The sequence below is a fragment of the Microtus pennsylvanicus genome, chromosome X (assembly GCF_037038515.1).
Source record: "Microtus pennsylvanicus isolate mMicPen1 chromosome X, mMicPen1.hap1, whole genome shotgun sequence".
Classification (NCBI taxonomy): Eukaryota; Metazoa; Chordata; class Mammalia; order Rodentia; family Cricetidae; genus Microtus; species Microtus pennsylvanicus.
Window position 1 is genome coordinate 105,538,447 of NC_134601.1, and position 21,555 is coordinate 105,560,001.

Here is a 21,555-nt window from a genome sequence, read left to right on the forward strand (position 1 = left end):
GTAGGCTGCTCCATTACACCCATTCCAACCATGGGATACTGCGAGCTACAAGTCTGACCCCACCCCCAAACCCTCCTATCCTCTTGAAACCTCAGTAAAACTCTGAAACACAGACTGTTACTACACAGAGAGGACCAAGAGATAAGTGAACAGGCACCTGGTGGGACACCCCACTCCATAGACCCTCCACACAGGTGCACAATTCTGGGTCCCTCTTCCACCTGCCCCAGCTTCTCTAGTCAGTCAGCAGGAGAGTTTCCTGCATGTAGGCTGCTCCATTACCCCCATCCTGACCATGGGACCCTGCAAACTACAAGTTCCACCCTGCCCACAAACCTTCCTATCCCCCCGTGAAGCCTCAGTGGAACACTAAAATAAAGATTGCTACTACACAAAGAGATCCAAGAGGTGGGTAGCCAGCCACCTGGTGAGACAATACAATTACTAGGCCCATCATACTGAGGCAAAACTCTGGGCCCTTCCCCCAACTGTCCTGGCTTCTCTAGACAGCCAGCATGAGCTTTTCTGGAAGTAGCCTGCCCCATTTCCCCCCATCCCAGCCATCAAACTCTGCAAGCTACAAGTCCCCAACACTCTTATCCTACTGCAACCTCAGTGGAACTCTGAAACACAGCCTGAACAGAGAGAGAACCAAGAGGTAGTCTGCTCCAAAACCCCTGAGACACAGACAGTGACAATACAGAGCAGACTAAGAATAGTTCCAAAAACACAGACAGCCACTACAAGGATCGGACCAAGATGCAAAGACACTTCTAGTATCAATTGAAGAAAGAGATGGGTAGGCACCAATACAAGAATTTATCCAACAACCTAAAAAGAAACATTGTATAAACAGAACCCAGTTGTCATACAACAGGAAGACTTGGTCATCCTAACTGAGAAGCAGAAAAAATGATTTAAACACAACATTATGAAGATGATGGAGACCTTTAAAGAAGAAATGAAGAAACACTCTTGAAGAAATGAACAAAAAAAGCAAAATAAATAAATAAATCTCTCAAGGAAACCCAAGAAAAAACAATCAAACGTGTGAAGCAAACAGTTCAACACTTATAGTCTAAAACAGAGGAATTAAGAAACCACAAACAGAGGGAATTCTGGATATGGAAAATCTGGGTAAACAAATAGAAATTACAGAAGTACGCATAACCAACAGAATATCAGAGATGGAAGAGAGAATCTAAAGGATTGAAGATACTAGAGAGGAAATAGAGTCATTGTTCAAAGAAAACATTAAATCTTCTCAAGACCTCATGGAACCTTCTCCAGAACTGATCGCATATTTGGCACAAAAGCAAACCTACACAGATAAAAAAAAAATGGAGAAACCACCTCTATTTTATAGGATCACCAGTTTAAAAATGGAATTCAGCAGAAACACTAATTTCACAAACACATGGAAATTAAACAGAGCACTACTGAACCACCCCTGAGTCAAGGAAGAAATAAAGAAAGAGATTTAAAACTTCCTAGAACTCAACAAAAATGAAGGCACAATGTACCCAAACCTATGGGACACTATGAAAGAAGTGCTAAGAGGAAAGTTCAAAGCACTAAGTGCCACTAAAAAGTGGAGAAAGCTCACATTGGTGACTTTATAGCACACCTGAAAGCTCAAAAACAAAAAGAAGCAGACTCACAGGAGGAGCAGACAACAGGAAATAATCAAATTGAGGGCTTAAATCAATAAAATAGAAATAAGGAAAACAATACAAAGAATCAATAAAACAAAGAGCTGGTCCAGTGAGAAAATCAACAAGATAGATAAACTCTTATCCAAACTAATTAAAAGGCAGAGAAATAACATGCAAATTAACAAAATCAGAAATGAAAAGGAGGACATAACAACAGACACAGAGAAAATACAGAGAATCATTAGGTCATAATACAAAAACCTGTAACCCACAAAATTGGAAAATGCAAAAGAAATGGATGATTTTCTGAATAGGTACCACATACCAAAATTAAAACAAAACCAGGTAGACAATTTAAATAACCTGCAAAGTAATGGAAACTGTCATCAAAAGCCTCCCAACCAAAAAAAGCCCAGGGCCAAAAGGTTTCAGTGTAGAATTCTACCAGAACATCAAGGAAGAGCTAATACCTATACTCCTCAAAGTGTTCCACATGATAGAAAGAGAAGGAACATTTCTAAACTCTTTTTATGAAGCTATGGTTACCCTGATACAGATTCCACACAAAGACTCAAACAAGAAAGAGAATTAGAGACCAATCTTCTGCATGAACATTGATGCAAAATACTCAACAAAATACTGGGAAACCGATTCCCTGAACACACACACACACAAAAATAATCATCCACCATGATGAAGTCTGCTTCATCCCAGAAGTGAAGGGATAATTCAAAATACAAAAATCTATCAATGTAATTCATCATATAAATAAACAAAAAGACAAAAAACTATGTGAACATCTCATTCAATGCTGAAAAAACATTCAAAAAATCCACCACCCCTTCATGATAAAAGTCTTGGAGAGATCAGGGATACAGGGAAAATATCTAAACACAATAAAAGCAATATACAGCAAGCCAACAGACACCATAAAATTAAATGTAGAGAAACTCAAAGTGATTACACTAACATCAGGAAGAAGACAAGGCTGTCCACTCTCTCCATATCTATTCAACATAGTTCTTGAAGTTCTGACTAGAGCATTAAAACAACAAAAGTAGATCAAGGGGATTCAAATTGGAAAGGAAGAAGTCAAACTTTCTATTTTTGCAGATGATGTGATAATATACATGAGTGACCCCAAAAATACTACTAGGGAACTAATAAAGATGATAAATACCTTCAGTAATGTGGCAGGATACAAGATCAACTCAACAAAATCAGTAGCCCTCTTTTATACAGATGATAAAAAAAAACTGAGAAAGAAATCAGAGAAACATCACCCTTCACAATAGCCACAAATAACATAATATATCTTGGGGTGACACTAACCAAAGAAGGGAAAGACATGTTCAACAAGAACTTTAAATCTTTGGAAAAAGAAATTGAAGAAGATACCAGAAAATGGAAAGATCTCCCATGCACTTGGATATGTAGAATCAACACAATAAAAATGGCAATCCTAACAAAAAGCAATCTATAGATTCACTGCAATCCATATCAAATTCCCAACACAATTCTTCACAGACCTTGAAAGAACAATAATCAACTTCACATGCAAAAATAAAAAACAATCCAAAACAATCCTGTACAATAAGCAAACTTCCAGAAGCATTGTCATCCCTGATATCAAACTCTATTACAGAGCTACAATAATGAAAACAGTATGGTATTGGCATAAAAACAGATAAGCTGAGAAATGGAATCAAATCAAAGACCCTGATATTAATCCACACACCTATGTACACTGGATTTTTGACAAAGAAGTTAAAATTATACAACGTAAAAAAGAAAGTGTCTTCAATAAATAGTGTTGGCCTAACTGGATGTCAACATGTAGAAGAATGAGAATCCAAAGGAAGACTTTTTTTGTTAAGTGTTGTTAAATGGCCTTTGAAAATTCTGATCAAGATGAGTTTGATTTTAGAGTATTCAAATGTTTATAGGAACTTGTATCATGAGAGTGAGAGGGTTATCAGAATATCATACCCTACTAAGAAATGCTACAACTTGACTTCTAAATATAAGTACCTTAATTTTAATGTTCAAATCACTTCCACTTTAAATTCATGTCCATCTTTCAGGAGCACAGGAGTGGAAAAGAGAAACAGTCATCACAAAGAGCTTTTTACTTTTTTAAATATTAAGTCTAACCAACAAACTATTTTCACAGCTTACTGATGAATGGAGGATAGGAAATTGTTACTACATATTCCTAAGATTTTAAATATCCCTACTCTGTTAACAGAAAATATAATGCATAAATTAATAGCTTTAATGGTGTACCTAAACAGCTTGGAAAAATGAACACATACCAAAACTAAATCCAGTACACAGGAGGGAATAATAAAATTCAAGAAATAATTTACTGAAATATAAACAACAATAAGAAACCCAAATTTTCAATGAATCAAAGAGATGTTCTGTAAAACATAACCAAGACTGAAAGACACTTATCTATATTAACCATGACAGGAATAATAGACCCAAAGTATAGAAAATTAGAGATTAATGAGGAAAAATTAAAACAGGCAGTAAAGAAAATTGGAAAATAAGTGAATATTTCAAAATCCTATACTCCATTAAGTTAAAATATCTAAATTAAATGGATTTCTATATTCATGGAAACCACTAAATTTAAACCAATAAGATACCAAAAAGTTAAATTGACGAATTACTAGTAAGATGATCAAAAAAAATAATAAAAAAACTTTTTTCCCTAAAAAGCCAAGATCCAGATGGATTCACAGTAGAAGAATTCTATCAGCCTTTCAAAGAACTACAATCAATATATCTTAAATTACTTTTAAAGAAAGAAAAGGAGCACTTCAAAGCTCCTTCTGTGAAGCCAGTATGAAGAAAGAGGAGCAGGGAGGGAGACAATGAGGCAGGGTGGGAGAAGGGTAACCTAAGGCCACTATCTTTGATGAACACAGATGCAAAATTCTCAACAAAACTCTTGAAAAATGAATACAGGAACAGGTTAAAAGATCATTCACCATTTCTTTAAAGTGGCTTTTATATTAGATATGTAGGGATGGCTAAAATATGTAGCTGAAAATTATAATCAGTCATATGAATGGAGTCCAAAAAATTACATGACCATCTGAATATATTCAGTAATTTGACAAAATCCAGTGTGCCTTCAGCATAAAATTCCTAGTGGGAACAGGACTAGAGGAAACATACCTCGACTTAATAAAGGCTGCATATGACAATTCCATAGCCAACATAATGGAAAATTGAGGAAAACTCAAGGCAATTTCAGTGAAGTCAGTAATGAGATACGGTTGTGCACTAAACCCACTCCCTGTCAATATAATACATGAAGCCCTACATATCAGAAGTAAATTCAAGGGATACAAAGAAAAAAATGTCAAATTATCACAATTTCTGACTTCACCTCTACATTCTATTCTCTTTGCCACAATCAATTATTCTGCAGACTACAGGAAAAGAAACCTGGACACAAACTCAACCACATACCCCTTCACCTACAACCTCTCATGCCTTCAATCTGTACTGGGGCATAATGAAACAAAATTTGTGGGTGTGGCTAGCAAATGAATTGTATAATTTGAGGCCCATGCCAGGAGACAGATTCCATGGCCTACACTGCATGGATATTCATGGCTAGCCCAAAGGTACAACCAAACAAGATTGGTGAGAAATAAAAAAGTATATAAAAAGATAAAATACAAGAAAACAATGAAATGATTCCCACTGATATTCTGCTGTACTCATATATTCATATTGTCCAGTCATTTTCATAGAGCCTGCTGGTAGCACATGGGAGTGGTATAGAAATCCATAGCCAGACATAATGTGGAGGGAGGGTCTTAACTGGAAGTTTCCATAAGGTCCTTCTCCTCAGAGAGGGGAAACTAGCAGAAGAGATGGGGGAAATAATGTAGAATGAAGGGGGAATAAAGAACACAAAGAGAACATGGTCCACTAAATCAATGAAGCAGGGGCTCACTTGGCCTCACAGAGACAGAAAGCAACAAGGATGGGTCCTACATGAGTCTGTACCATATCCTCTTCATATGTGTTATGGCTGTTATCTGTGTCGAAGACCAGCCTCAATGAAATTCCTATGTTCCAGGGTAGAAGCATGAAGATTAGAATAATTAAGCAAAAGGAACAGAGGTATAAGAGAAATTAGAGACAGAAACACAGAACAGCATCAGGAGGGACATTCAGTGAATATTGAATCCTAAATCTGTGTTTTTTTTCTACATTCTTATATACTTCACTCCAAAAGGGATGGGGGGAGGCACCAGACTTCATTAACATGATTGATATAAGGAATACATTTGAATTTTCTGACCTTTGGTCCAGGTGGAACAGAACAACCTCTATACCCAAAAAAACTAATAAACCACACCCTAATTCAGAATTTTTTTGTTTGTAGAAACACGTATTGTCAACAATTTTGAGAGAGTAAAAATAAAATCTATCTAGCCTCCAGTCAAGGTGGTACAGGTTTACATCTGTGGGTCCCCACAAGCAGTGGAGCTGGTATGTCTCTGACTCATTTGCCTACACTTGCAAATCTTTTCGATATATTTGGTTTTCTTGTCCAACCATGGTATCAGAGCTTTAGCCTTATCTTATTTTATCTTGCTTTCTTCTGTTTGCCTCTTGTCTCTTCATGGCCTGCTCTTTTCTGAAGAAGGAGTTGATATTGAGCATAGGGGAGGTGAGAATAGCTGGGAGAATTGGACAGAGAGGAAATAGTGGTGGGGGTGTGTTGTGTAACAGAAGAATCTGTTTTAGAAAACAAAGACACAAGCCAGATAATATATTATAAATCAGTTATCTGAGAAATTTCATGGAAAAAAATCAACATTTTCAGTAAAGAGATAGGGTACAAAATCTACTTACAAAAATTAGTAAATGTCTTTCTATATACTAAAAGTCAAAATTAAACAACAGAACAAGGAACAACTCTCATTTACATGGCTTTGAAATAATATTTAAGAATAAGCCTAACCAAAAGAGGTGAAAGACCTCTAAAATGAGAAATTTAAACCTCTACAATAAACATATAGAGGAACACATTATAAAATGAGGACTTTTGTGCTCATTTATTGATATACTTAATATTATAAAAATAACCATAATATAAAAAGCTATTTAGAGATCAATATATTCCCAAAAACAATTTCTGTGGCAGTCTTCACAGAATATGGAAAAGATCCAAAAATTCATATGAAATCCCAGATAGTAAAAGAAATACTGAACAAAAAGAAAAATATTGATGGACTTATAGTTTCATATTTCAAGGCATATTACACAAATCTATAGTAATTAAAACAGTCTGATACTACAAAATTTCTGACACAGATAAATGGAACAATAGAAAAAAAAATTTGAGTCCAAATAATGACAGCCATCTGATAGTTGACAAATAATCCCAAAATATATAGTGGAGGAAGAATTCATTTTCAACTAAATGTCCTATAAAAACCGGATGTCTATATGTAGAACAGTAAAATTGTATACATGTCTATCACCGTGCACAAAAGCATTTAAAATTACATCAAAGACATGAGTACAATTCCTAAAATACTTAAACGTTCTGCAAGAAAACAAAGGTGGTATCCTACAAGACGTGGGCTCTGGAAAGACTTTAATGGGACTATATTTTCTCAGGAATTAAGTCCAATAATTAATAAATGGTATGAATAAACATGAAGAAATATTGTAATTAAATTATAATCTCAGATATAATAAAAAATACAAAAAATTTTGATAGCTGAAAGAATAAAAGGAAAATTAAGTTTCAGTGTAGAAGGGAAACAATATATCCCATTAAAAGTGGGAATGGAGCTGGGCAGTGGTGGCAAATGCCTTTAATCCCAGTACTCTAGAGGCAAAGACAGGCATATCTCTTTGAGTTTGAGGCCAGCCTGGTCTACAAGACATAGTTCCAGGACAGGCTCCAAAGCTACAGAGAAACCTTGTCTTGAAAACCCAAAAAAGAGGAAGAAGGAAGAGGAGGAGGAGGAGGAGGAGGAAGAGGAAGAGGAAGAGAGGAAGAAGAGGAAGAGGAGAGAAGGAAGAGGAGGAGGAGGAAAAGAATGGTGGAGGATCAATAGGAGAAGAGGGAGAGGTAACTGGGATTGGTATGTAAAATAAGATTGTTTTAAAAAAATAAAATGAAATAAAGAAGAACCTATGGAGTTGGAAAAGGTCTTCATCAGTTCTGTGCCCCTTAGAAGATTAAGGTTCAAAATATACAAATAACTTAAAAAGCAATAAACAAACAAAATGACCTAGTTATGAAATGGGCTTTGAATTCTCAGAAAACAAAAAACCAAAAGTATGCAAAACAGCATGTATGATAAGTACCAATGAACTAAAAACTATCCATATTTCATATTTGCTGTCTATTTGGCTTAGGGATAGGTTTTTGTCGTCTTTGCACTTTCTCATTCATAAAATTAAATATTTGAAATACATGTTGTTTGTGGTTTCTTATAGTCTCAAAATAATGTCATAAATGGGTAAACAAAAGTATCCCACTGCAGTTCTGTAAGCATGAAAGGAAGACAAGATTATCAAGGGCTTTGAAGACCCTGTTCAGGGAAACAATGTCCATATCTTCATATGGTTTAGGAGTAGACATGTGGTCATTGGAAGTAGATTATTGTGATACTGGGTTAGATTACTGCCTGTGATAAGTGTGTTCATCAGTATGTTATCACAGGAAGCAAAAAAAAAAACTTATCAGCATTAACTTTAATTATAGGAGATAGGTACCCAAAGCTTATTTCTTAATCAAAGGACTGACACTGGATGGAGTATATTTATGTAATATTCCTATGTCCTGTTATGTATCTTTATTGATAAGTATGAAATCATGATTCTGCCTGATAATAACAGTGCAGGTAGAAATGGTTACTAAAATAAACCTGGTTTATCAGATACAGACATAGGAAAATATTGTTTTTGTATATTGAAAAATATATGAATACCATTTGCTGGAGAGGTTGTGGAGTAAGGGGTACACTCATCCAATGCTGGTGGGAATGCAAACGTATGCAAGCACTTTGGAAAGCAGTGTGGCGGTTTCTCAGGAAATTCGGGATCAACCTACCCTTGGACCCAGCAATACCACTCTTGGGAATATACCCAAGAGATGCCCTATCATACAAAAAAAGTATATGCTCAACTATGTTCATAGCAGCATTGTTCCAGAACCTGGAAACAACCTAGATGCCCTTCAATTGAAGAATGGATGAAGAAAGTATGGAATATATACATATGAGAGCAGTACTCAGTAGCAAAAAACAATGACTTCTTGAATTTTGCATGTAAATGGACAGAAATAGAAAACACTATCCTGAGTGAGGTAAGCCAGACCCAAAAAGAGGAACATGGGATGGACTCACTCATATTTGGTTTCTAGCCATAAATAAAGGACATTGAACCTAAAATTTGTGATCCTAGAGAAGCTAAATAAGCAGGTAAACCCAAAGAAAAACATATAGTCATCCTCCTGGATATTAGACTTCATCAGGCAATGAAAGGAGACAGATACAGAGTCCCACATTGGAGCACCAGACTGAAACCCCAAGGTCCAAATCAGGAGCAGAAGGAGAGAGCATGAGCAAGGAACTCAGGACCGCCAGGGGTGCACCCACACACTGAGACAATGGGGAGGTTCTATTGGGAACTCACCAAGGCCAGCTGGCCTCGGTCTGAAAAAGCATGGGATAAAACCGGACTTGCTGAACATAGCAGACAACGAGGACTGCTGAGAACTCAAGAACAATGGCACTGGGTTTTGATCCTACTGCATGTACTAGCTGTGTGGGAGCCTAGGCTGTTTGGATGTTCCCCTTACTAGACCTGGATGGAGGTGGGTGGTCCTTGGACTCCCCACAGGGCAGGGAACCCTGACTGATGAGAGAGGGGGAGTTGATTTGGGGAGGGGGAGGGAAATGGAGGCGGTCGCAGGAGGAGACAGAAATCTTTAATAAATAAATAAAAAAGAAGAAAAATATATGACTTTATCCCAAGTACTGGGAAGGCAGAGGCAGGTCAATGATAGTCTACATACTGATTTCCAGGACACGTAGTGCTAAACAGAGAGAACCTGTCACAAAAAAAGGTCTTAAAAAGGTACAGTTTTACTATTTTTTCTGAATGATCACCTAAAAGTAAACCACTGAGAAAATTACTGTATTAAAAATTATATTGAAAAAACATTGAGAAAATTGGTAAATGTATATAATATCTGAGAACCATCAAACTTTAACTACACTGAATTTCTTCTACTGCATAAAAGAAAATAATGATAATGAACTGTGGGTCCTCTTTGTAAATATTAATTGATACAAACTCTAGAAACTAATTTTAGTGTTTATAAATTATTTCATATGTTCCCCCAAACTTTAGTAAAATACTTAATTTATTAACATTCAAAGCAAACAATGAAAAATTTTTAAAGGATATTTTAGTAGTAGTTCAGAAAATGTAATGTTCAGTTTTAAAAAGATAATTTTTCACTTTTCAGTTTATAATTGCATCTGGATAGGAATATGAAACATAATCTAACAATAAAGTTTGTTAATGCTTCTACATAGGCAATTCTTGTAAAAAGAAAGCACTAGCGAACAACAAAAGTGGGTGCATTCAATATATTCGCATTGTCACTTAGCATATAAATGGCTACCTGAATTTTCATTGTTTGAACTTGAAGTCCAATAACATGACAACTTTTCTTTGCAGCTATGTCTAAGCCTTGTCTTAATGTCTACAAAAATCAGGATTATAAATCCTATATTAGTCATGTTTTCATAATTATGCTATACATGTACATATATGTATATATATGTATGTATATATATATACAAAATACTAAGAAAACATGGCACCTGTATGTCCATATTGGATATTATTCACAATAATGCAATGATTTTTAATATATTATTCAAACCCAAACATTTTAATAATAAAACTAGCTCTACTTTTATTTCATTGAAAAGTTCCTTTCTTAGTTAGAGTTTAACTATTGCTGTGAATAAACACCAAGAACATGGAAACTCTTACAAAGAAAACCTGTAATTGGGATGGCTTGGTTATAGTTATAGAAGTTATCATGGTAGGGAGCATTATGGCCTGCAGGCAGATGTGGTGCTAGAGGTGAGAGCTCTATATCTTGACTCAGCGGCAACAGAAAGTCAACTGACTGTCACATTGAGGGAAGCTTGAGAAAAGGAGACCTCAAAGCCCTCTAGCACAGTGACATACTTCCTCAAATAAGGCCATAGCTCCTAAAAGTGCCACTCCCTTTGGGGGCAATTTTCTTTCAAACCACCACACTTCCCGTTACAAAACAACTTTCTCTTATATGTACCTTAACTTATAAGTCACAAAGCTAGCAAACAATCCAAACTTTAAGCAAAAATGATAAGAATAAATAAATTTACAGGAAATCATCCAACATGTGGAGTCTGACTTGATATATCCAGGGCTGAAAGAAATTGGCTTTCTTCCAGTTACCTTTTGATCAAGACAAGCACATGGTAATTGTCTATGAAGGTGTTCTCAACTGTGTTGGCAAATACTATCATTGTATTTTTTTTCATTAGTTTAACATGTGACATAAAATTTCCTTCAAAATAAAAGCAAAGCCTTTGGATGCTATTCTACAATGTTTCTCATCACTGTAAGTGTGGCATATCAGATATTTGCCAACATTTCAGCTAATTCTCGGTTGCTAAGAGACAAGGCACATAATTTGTTTCATAGGATCTAAGTCAGTGGTTGTAACCTGTGGATCACAACCCCCTTGAAGATCAAATGACCCTTTCACAGGGTTGCCTAAGACTATCAGAATTCACAGTTATTTACTTTATGAGTCATATCCATAGCAAAATTATAATTCAGTAATGCAAATAATATTATTGGGTCACCACACCATGAGGAACTGTTTTAAAGGATTTTAAATGGTTGAGAAACACTACAAGATAAAAAGAAAATCAAGACATCAGTTGACTTGATACTTCACCAGAAACAAGTTCAGTTGCAGAGTAAGAACAGAGGAAAGAAATATGAGGAAGAAATATTTTAATTTATTGCTGTGTAAATTGATTACATCTGAACAATATAACAGTGGGTAGTATGTAACATGAGGGCATGCTTGTTGGGGTTTCTGTCCTGTCCAGTTCCCACAGCCTGTAAGCCCCAAAGGAAATCACACAGAGAGACTTGTATTACTTAAAACCTGATTGGCTTATTAGCTCAGGCTTCTTATTAGCTCTTCTGGCTTATATTAACCCATTATTGTTATCTAAGTTAACCACATGGCTCAGTACCTTTCTCAGCCAAGAAGATTACCTCTTGCTTCTTCCGTGGTCTGGGCAGGACTGGGAGGAATGGTCTTCCTCCTTTCTAGCATTCTTCTGTTCTCATTGCCCACCTCCACTTCCTGTCTGGTTGACCCACCTATACTTCCTGCATGGCCAATCAGCATTTATTTAAAACATGATTGGCGAATACAGACAATTCTCCCATACACCTTTCACCTCTTTTTTTTAAACAAAGGAAAATATTCATAGTCCGTTTTGGGGGAATGTAGGTGTAGTTTTCCGGGCTACTTCCTACTAGTTGGAGGTGCTGATAATCTTTTAAGGACCTAAAGAAAACTTAGAGTTATAATCAAGTCATGACTGGAGTATCCAGAGAGTCTTGATCATCTCAGGCAGCAGTCTTGAATCTGTTCTGGGTGTAGAACTCAGACATCTGGGCCATCTGTTCCTACTGGAGATTTCTCAGGTGGTCTTCCTTGATCAAACTGGATTTTCCTTAACTCAGAATGAACCCACAGCCTCTCATTTTCTGTGGAAACAAAAGCAAAATCGCTTCTCCAAAGTAACATACCTTTTGACTTCAATTTGAAGCCAAGGTATTTTTTAAAATATCTATCTTGGATTAATTCAGCTGCACTTATAAGCAAATATCTTTTAGCAGCTGTTGTTCCTTCCTCAGCATTCAAACAATTCAAAGAGAGCATAATAACATACAGTATCAAGATCCTCTGTGTATTTTCCATCTTTATGTGACTTTATTTTAACCTCTATTTCTTTTATTTTTACTTTTAACTTTTGGCTTGTTGAGACAGGTTCTCTGCGTATCTTTGTCCTGGAACTCCCTCTATAGACCAGGCTGTCCTTGAACTCACAGATATCTACTTGCCTCTGCCTCCCAAGGGCTGGGATGAAAGGTGTGTCCCACCATATCCTATCACTCTCTTTTAAGGACTTTAACCTTTAGCCTGCATATATTTTAACACACTGTAAAACATTTGGAGGTTTTCTTTGTCTTTGAATCTTTCTTTACTGTTTATCTCTCTTTTTCAGACCACAAGTCTTTATGGAGAGGATTAAAGCCGTGGCTTTGACTGCTGAATCCAGCCCATTCCTTAGCTTTCCAGGCTCATGGTGGAGGTACCGACTATAGCCATTTTTTATTGTCACAGCTCTATGGTGTTTCAAGGTCCTTGCCAGAAAGCAAGCTGCAGCATTCTTCTCACAAACCACATTCAAATGCTCTATTGTCAGACTGCTGTCCTTCTCAAGTCTTTGATGGAGTTGTAGAATGGTTAGTTATAGTTTTCCTTATTATGATAAAAGATAAAATAGATATATTGTAACTGTAATTCTTGCTTGATAACTATTTTGTTATATGTAATTTTACTATGTTAAAGCCTTCCATTTTGTTTAAACAGAAACAGGGGAAATGATGTAGGGGGGGTCTTCTTTCTATATGTTACTTTCATTGGTCAAATAAAGAAACTGTCTCGGCCTTGTGATAGGACAGAAGCTTACATAGGCAAAGTAGACCAAACAGAATGCTGGGAGAAAGAAAGCAGAGTCAGGAAGACGTCATGGTTCTGGCTAGACTCATGCGGGTAAACCACAGTCAAGTGGTCTACAGATTATTAGAAATGGGTTAGATCAATATATAAGAGTTATTAAATAAGAGGCTAGATATAATGGTCCAGGCAGTGCTTAAATGAATACAGTTTATATGTAACTATTTCAGGTAAAGATAGCTGGGAGCCGGGCTGCAGGAAGCGGCCTGCCATTCATTACAACAGTAGTGGGTGTATTAAATGGGCTCATTTTGAAATAACATCTCTATAATTTTCTAATGCTTTAGTTTTTCTTGTTTCCTAGTTCCAAAATCTTCAATTTCCTCACAAAGTAAAGGTAATAATTCTCTCCTGTAAAAGAAATTCAAAGATGAGTTTGCAGTATTTTTCAGTTACTAGCCATAGTTATTTTTCAGCAATAATTACAAATAGATAATGAGAAAAATGATTTTTGTGCAGAAGATCATTGTTAGCTGTATGTTGATGCCCTGAAAACTTGCTGATGTTAGTGAGTAAGAAAAGTGTTGCAAGGTATGTTTGTCAACTTCTCTTTAATGTAATAAAATACATGTGATATTTAAAGTATAAAAAGGAAAGAATGGTTTAGGGTACAACTTTAGATTTCTCAGCCCATAGTTGGTTTGTCCCACTGCTCTAGTGAGAAGGCACTATTGCTCTCAAGGGCATAGTCCCAATAACCAAAAGAACTTCCACTAGACTCATCTCTTGCTCTTGCTACTGTTTTTATTTTGAGATAGATACTCAATATGTGTCCTTATCTGGCTACAAACTTATAGGTTTCTTAGCTCCTCATGTTCTGAGCTAAGAGGCACTTTCTACTATCCCTGGACTATACATAATTTCTAAAAAAAAAAAATCCTGTTTCTTTCAAAAGCAACCTTGAACACAGAGACATTTGACATTCATTTAAAGTTTAAAATGTAGCACCATGTAAAATGCTTAGGCATTATTCATATGGTCAGATGGAAATTTGGAGAAATGGACATTATATTTGTGGTGGTTTGAAAGAAAATTGCCCCCACAGGGTGTGGCACTACTAGGAATTGTGGTTTATTGGAGTAGGTGTGTCCTTGTTGTATGTATTATGTTACATTGAGGTTGGGCTATGAGGTTGTCTGTGCTCAAGTTATGGAGCAGTGTGCAACACAGTTCACTACATGTTACCTGGGGATCAAAATGTGGAACTCTGAGTTCCTTCTTGAGAATCATATCTTCCTGCATGCCACACACCATAATAATGGATTAAGCCCTAAATTACAAGCTATCCCTAATTAACAGAATTGCTGTGGTCATGGTGTCTCTTAACAGAAAACCTAATCAAGACAGTACTTTAGTTCATGTTGTGCCCTACTATATCTATATTTTGTTAGTAAACTTTATGGTATGGGGTATGCTTTTTCTTTTACTGAATGATCTAATTCTTGGTTCTATGAATGAAAAGTTGAAAGTAATATTGAAATCACAACTAGAAGAGAAGATGCAATCACTCAAGTTGTTCATTGCCTATATGCTACTAAAGGCTTGGAGAGATTCTTGCTGAGCAGTATGAGAAGGAAAGGGGGTAAAAGGGCTGTGTAAAAATAAGAGATATATGCTGGGCAGTGCTGGTGCATGCCATTAATCCCAGCACTCATGAGGCAGGCAGATCTCTGTGATTTCAAGGCCAGTCTAGTCTATAAGAGCTCGTTCCAGGATAGGCTCCAACGCAACAGAGAAACTCAGTCTCCAAGTCTCCAAACAACCACCCAATGAAAAGAAAAGAGAGAGGGAGAGACAGGGTTTATACTTCACAATGAACCAGTACTGAGACCTAGATTGACACTTCCAATGTCCCTGTACTTCTGTGTCTTTCCTTGCCAGGATATATTTCTAACCATCTGTTTATTTAAATAAGATGATGTACAAATGTTCTTAAAATGCTTATAACTCTTAACAAACATTAAGCAGGTGAATATTTATGAATATTTATGCTAGTGCTAATGTTTATTCATAAAGCTAAGCTAGTAAACAATTCAAAAGGTAAAAGAGACCAAGAAAATGAGGGAAATAAGAATGCATTGCTATCATAAAATGGTATGGCATTTCATATAAAGTGTTTCATTACTTAGTCTGATTTTTCATTGCTGACTCATTTATCAAACCTCCAGGGTCCCTCATAATCCGGTTTTTGAAGATAAACTGGCTCTAATGATTGGCATTCTAAAATGCACCAGAAAGTTTTTCATAGTCACATATGAAATTGTATAATCACAGCTGTTAAAAACTGATGTTTAACATAAACAGAAGCGTAGTGAGTACTATGGCAACAGATCCTAGAAAAATCATCTACTAGATGGAACCAGAGAGAAAGTAAGGAACAGCAATGTTCCCTAACTCCCACTCCCCACTAAAGTTCCAAATTACAGAGATCTACAGCTGCTTGCTAAAGTAACACGAGTTACCCGGTTAACTAATACTACACATATGGAAAACTGACTAGCAGTGACTTTACCTTATTACTTTTAGTTCATGATTTTGTACTTTTCTATAATGATTCCATAAGCATGTACATAAAATGCATCTTCCTGAAAAAAAGCAATACTGCCAACAATATTTACTTAGGGCACTAAGGTGATTTATATGGAGTACTTGAAGTCATTTCTGTATGACTTTCACTAAATCTCCAATGTCTCCTTGAGATCACAATGATCATTCATGAAAAGTTTAGCCACTTTTGCATCTTTTATTTTAAATTGCTCTCAGAGATTCTCACATACATGGAAAATTTTAACAGATTTCTCACTAAATTTGTAGATATTATTTTAATGATAACTATAGTAAAAGTTTTTTTAGTCTTTTGGTTAAATATCAATTAAACTGGGCTGGAAATGTAAGAAATTACCATAATAAGTAATAAAATTATTTCTTATGTTTTTATTCAAATAGTATAATGAAAGTAAGCTATTACTATATTTATGATTACAATATGGAAGAATGCTACTAGTCAGAGAAATTACAAATTAACACAGTAAAAATTTCACTACCATAATGAATTCTATAAACAACTATTACCTTTATAACTCATGTTTACTTCCTCAGGCACAAGTCATATTATGTCTGTAATATTAGGAAAATATGTTGAAACTTTAAAGGTAGAAAGATAAATACACAGTAAGTGTGGGGAGGTAAAAAAAAACTTACTGAAATTAATTTTATCTCAATTCATCAATATAGTAAAAATATATAGGAAGGTTTTACACTTATGGACAGATAGGAACATGCATTGTAGTTCATAGTAGCATTTTTTTGTGGGAACACAAAAATGGCACCTCATAGTCTAAAAAGTAGAAGAATTCAGAAATTTGAAATTCAAAACTATCAAAGCTAAGGTTAGAGATTTCTATGCTGAAGAAATTAGAATATTCTTAATACATTAATTATGAAGACATTTCAGAATGTGTATAGATATAAAAATTATTAAAAAACAAATATGTTGGACAAAGGAGTGCTTAGACATATGGGTATTCAGTGTATTAACTATAAATTGGTGGTTCTCCTCCTCCCTTATTTCCATCTTGTTTCCTGCCTAAATATGTTCCTATACTCCTCCTCTTGACAAATAGCTTAAAAATGAATGGTGGATCACATCACTTGTGCACACATATGTTAAAAAACTCCTACCCAGGTTGCCTATCCACAGACACATGCCTCTTCTTAAACTTATTTGTATAAACCAGCTTACCACAGACTAATGAACAACTGAATAACCAAGAATATTTATATCAGAAGTCATATCCTATGGACATATTCACATGCTGGCACTTACAATCAATTATCACATATATAAAATATATAATAAACTTTTGTTCAACTAGTAGTATAAAAACTTTTTTGCATGACATTATGATTTGAGGTAAGCACTGTTCTTCCTCAAGTCTAAATAATCCCTATGACTTTTATAGTCCCTGATGTATTCTGTTTATAGAAGCACATTAGTTAAATAACTACATAAAAATTCAAACCACATAAAAAATCTTTTATTTCCAGAAGTAGATGTCTTTTGTGATATTTTAAGTAAATGTTCTCACTTTATTTGGAATAGTAATGTCGTCAGAGAAAATGTGGTTGTTGGCAAGTTCAATTTTCATTTTTGGCAGAATAACTTATTTCACAACAACCCTCCCACTGAGAGGAGCTATAAATGCTGAGTAAAATAAAAGAACAGCTGTCTAAAGGCTCTCAAAGGCAATAAAAGATGTCAGAACTCATGAAGTCAAGGTCCTAAGACTAAGCAATTATATTAATATGGAATTGATGTTTTCTTTTGATCTCTCGAGAACCAGATAGTTTCGAATAACTAAACAACACCTACTGAAATTTAGATTAGTATTGAATAAAAAGCATTAATGAACTCTACCTACATACAGAAAACACCATAACTAATATTTGCAATATATACTCAAGATTAATAGTTCTATAGCTACCAATATTGGCTGTATTATGTACCCTAAAATGAGATGCGGGCTATTTCTGTTTGTTTCAGAGAGAACTGAATTAAAAATCAGTGATTTATTTCCTTTCTACTGCTTGCTAAAATCACTCAGACCAAAAGTAACACAGAGAAGAAGGGAATTCTTTGGCTTACACTTCCAGGCAATAATCTTTCTCTGAAGGAAGCCAGGGCTAGAACTCAAGAATCATGGAGACAGGAAAAACAGAAAATCACTGCCCACATATTGGCTTTTTCTGTGACTTATGCTTATCTAACTTTCTTGTATAACACAGGACCACTTACCAAGGAAGTAGTGCTGTCCTCTATCAGTTACGAAAATTGAGAAAATCCCTCACCGACATACCCACAAACAAACATGGTAAAGACACTTACTTTAGCAAAGCAAACAGTATGCACACACTTATAAGTGGATATTAGCTGTTAAGTAAAGGATAATCATTCTAGAATCCAGAGATCCAGTGGGGATGCATGGAATGTCCCTGAAAAGAGAAATATATTCTGGGGGTGTACTGGGAGTGGGAGGAAATGATAGATAACAAGAGCTATCAGACAGAGGTGGGGAGGATGGATGCAGAGTATGAGAGATATGACTAGAATTAAGGGGGATTTGGGGGTAGTATGGAAACCTAGTGCAGTAGAAACTCCCTTGAATCTACAAGGAGACTCTAGTAATGGGACAATACAGAACCTGAACCAGCCATCTTCTATAACCAGGCAAGGCTTTCAGTGGTAGAACTGGGACATCAGCCTAGTCATAAAACCTTTGATCTACAATTTGTCCTGCCTACAAGATTTGCTGGATAATGATGGCATGAAGCTTAAAGGAGTAGTCAAACAATGACTGATCTAATTGAGGCCCAAGTCATGAGAGGAAACTAATGACCAACATTGCCTGTATGGCCACAAGACCTAGGATAGAATCATACAAAATTGACCCATAATTGAATAAATAAATAAATAGTCAATGAAATTATTCCTAATAATTATCTGCTATGTACATATATTGGTGCCTAAGACAAGCATCAGCAAGCAACTAAAAGAGCAAGTGCAGAGAATCAGAGTCAAATATTAGGCCAAATATGGAGAACCCTTTGACAGAGGAAGAGGGAGGAACACAGGTGTTTGAACATGGTCAAAAGAATGATGCATCATGAGCATCACCTAATCACATGTGTGAGATTCCAGGAAAAAAAAAGCAGATGGCCTTTTAACTCGGGTGCATTTTTTTTCCTGAATTGTTCCTGGATGTGATTTCATACCTCCTGTGACAAACATTTATCTCTAATTTATAAGATTTGTTTATTCTTGTTTGCTGTCCAAATTTACCTATAGAACCCAATTGGGTCTGTGTACCCTGAATCTGGATATGGTCTTCTGCCTTGATTTCATGTTTACCAAGATATTATCTATTCTACATGCCAGACAATTGTGTTTAAATTGGTCTATCCTGAGAAAGTTCAGGGAAAGGGCTGCTCCATAAATATTTAGTATGTGCTTACTGACATTCATTTACATGTTTTTCTGTTTTTCTTAACTCAAACAACATTTCTTAGATTATCACTTTCTTTTTTTCATTCATGTACACGGGAACTGAAGTAAAATTTTCTATAGCATTAGAATGTAGTCTGCCTCATATTTTAGATCTTCAGACCCCAGATCCATCAGACAAGATCTGTACAGATTTGATGAAAACTTGACAGTGGGATTCAGAGGGCTTAAGGACAAAAGGAGAAGACAGCCCCCAAAATCAACTAAGCAGGTTTCACAGGAGCACACACAGGTCAAAGCAGTAGTCATAGAGTCTGCAGATGTCTCTACTAGATCCTCTGCATATACATTATAGCTATTTGATTGGTGTTCTTGCGGGGTGCCTAAGATTATGAGCAGAGTGGGTTGTCTCTGACTCTTTCTCCAGCTCTTGGAACCCTTTTCCTCCTAATGACTTGTCTAGTCTAGCCTTGATATGAGTGGCTGTGCTAAGTCTTATTCTACCTTCTTATGCCATGTTTGTTGATCTTCCTAGAAAGTCTGCTCTTTTCTGAAGGGAGATATAGCAGGATTAGATCTGGGTGAGAGCGAAGGTGAGATGGGGAACTGGGAGGAATGAAGGGAAGAAAAACTATGGTCAAGATGAGAGAAAAAAAATTGAAAGACACTGTTAGGTAAATGAGACTCATTTTTCAAGGGCTTTTAGGTTGTTTCATGTTGTGAGTTGTTGAAAACTAGGTCAATAAGTATTTGAAAAAAAAGCCTTGGGGCTGGATAGAGTTCTTAATGGTTAAGAATGCATTCTGCTCTTGCAGAAGTCTTGAGTTTAGTGCCCAGAACTCATATATGGTGGTTCCCAGCCACCTGTAACTCCCACTGCTGGGAATCCAATGGCCTCTTCTGGTCTTTATAGGAAATTTATTCATGCATATATGCCCACACAGACATAAAATAGAAAAATAAGTAGGAATGCCCCATTTTCAGATTCTTCCGTATTTACAATCTTTGTATTCATGTAGCCATCTGCAGATAGCAGGTAGCTTTTATACTCCATTCCTTTGTTACATTTCACCATTACTTGCTTTCCTGTAAATACATTGAGAAAAGGCATTGGATTGAGGGATAAAAGCATTGAAAACACTAATGAATGCTGCAAGCCGTAAGCCACTGACCCTCTCTTTGCTATTCTCTGATGACTAGAGTAGTTGTTGCTAAACATTTTTAAGATAGGAAAAAATAACTTCCTCTGACATTAGTTCTGATTTTAAAATGACACCTTTTTGAAGAAGGATGCTTAAAGAAATGCCACACTAGCTCAGAATTGAGAATAATAGAGGTTATTTATTTAGGGGTAGATTCATAAGTCATAATTCAGTGCAGGAATGGAGGACAGCAACCAAATCTCACAGCTGGAAGAGAGGTCGGACACGTGTTTTACATCGGCATAAATAGTGTAAGAGGCCATGCCCAAGTGCACGGGTAACTTAAAGGCTTCTGGCAATAGAAATTGCTAGAGCACCTTCCCCTTTTGTTTAAATAAAAGAGTTCTAGGCCTAATACAAAATTACATACAATATGAACAATTATATCAAGCAAGAAACATGTGATAAATGTTTCAATAATTATTCTATTCTAAGGAGTTTAAGTCTTACATAATAAATAACTTGGCCAAGTAATGAGAGGAATGTAACTACAACTATCTAGTCTTCAACCCCGTCGAAGATCCCAGACAGGAAATAATATCACTTGAGTAAGCAGGAAATGCAATCAAGCAACTTCCAAAATGTTCAACAACTGACAGAGTCAACTGGATACCTGGGGAAACACCCAAAGTCTCATTTGCAACGTTGAAGCAACCAAATTTGGCTAAGGCCTAGTATAACTGACAGACCATTTTCAGAGGCAGGAAAATTTTCAAAGCCGTCTTACCCTGTCTTGGCAAGATTTGACAGTCTTTTTATTTGTGTCCTGCTTATATATTTCTGGAGAGCATGTACCTTGTCAGTGGT

General features: G+C 36.0%; 1 protein-coding gene across 1 annotated transcript; it reads right to left on the reverse strand.

Moving 5' to 3' along the window:
• Window positions 1-19,703: 19,703 nt before the first annotated feature.
• LOC142840459 (small nuclear ribonucleoprotein F-like) lies at window positions 19,704-20,678 on the reverse strand. Its single transcript, XM_075956972.1, has 2 exons — window positions 20,547-20,678; window positions 19,704-19,772 (listed from the first exon to the last, which is right to left on the reverse strand). Exons 1-2 carry the CDS (start codon window positions 20,676-20,678, stop codon window positions 19,704-19,706), a joined length of 201 nt encoding a protein of 66 aa, XP_075813087.1.
• Window positions 20,679-21,555: the final 877 nt, after the last annotated feature.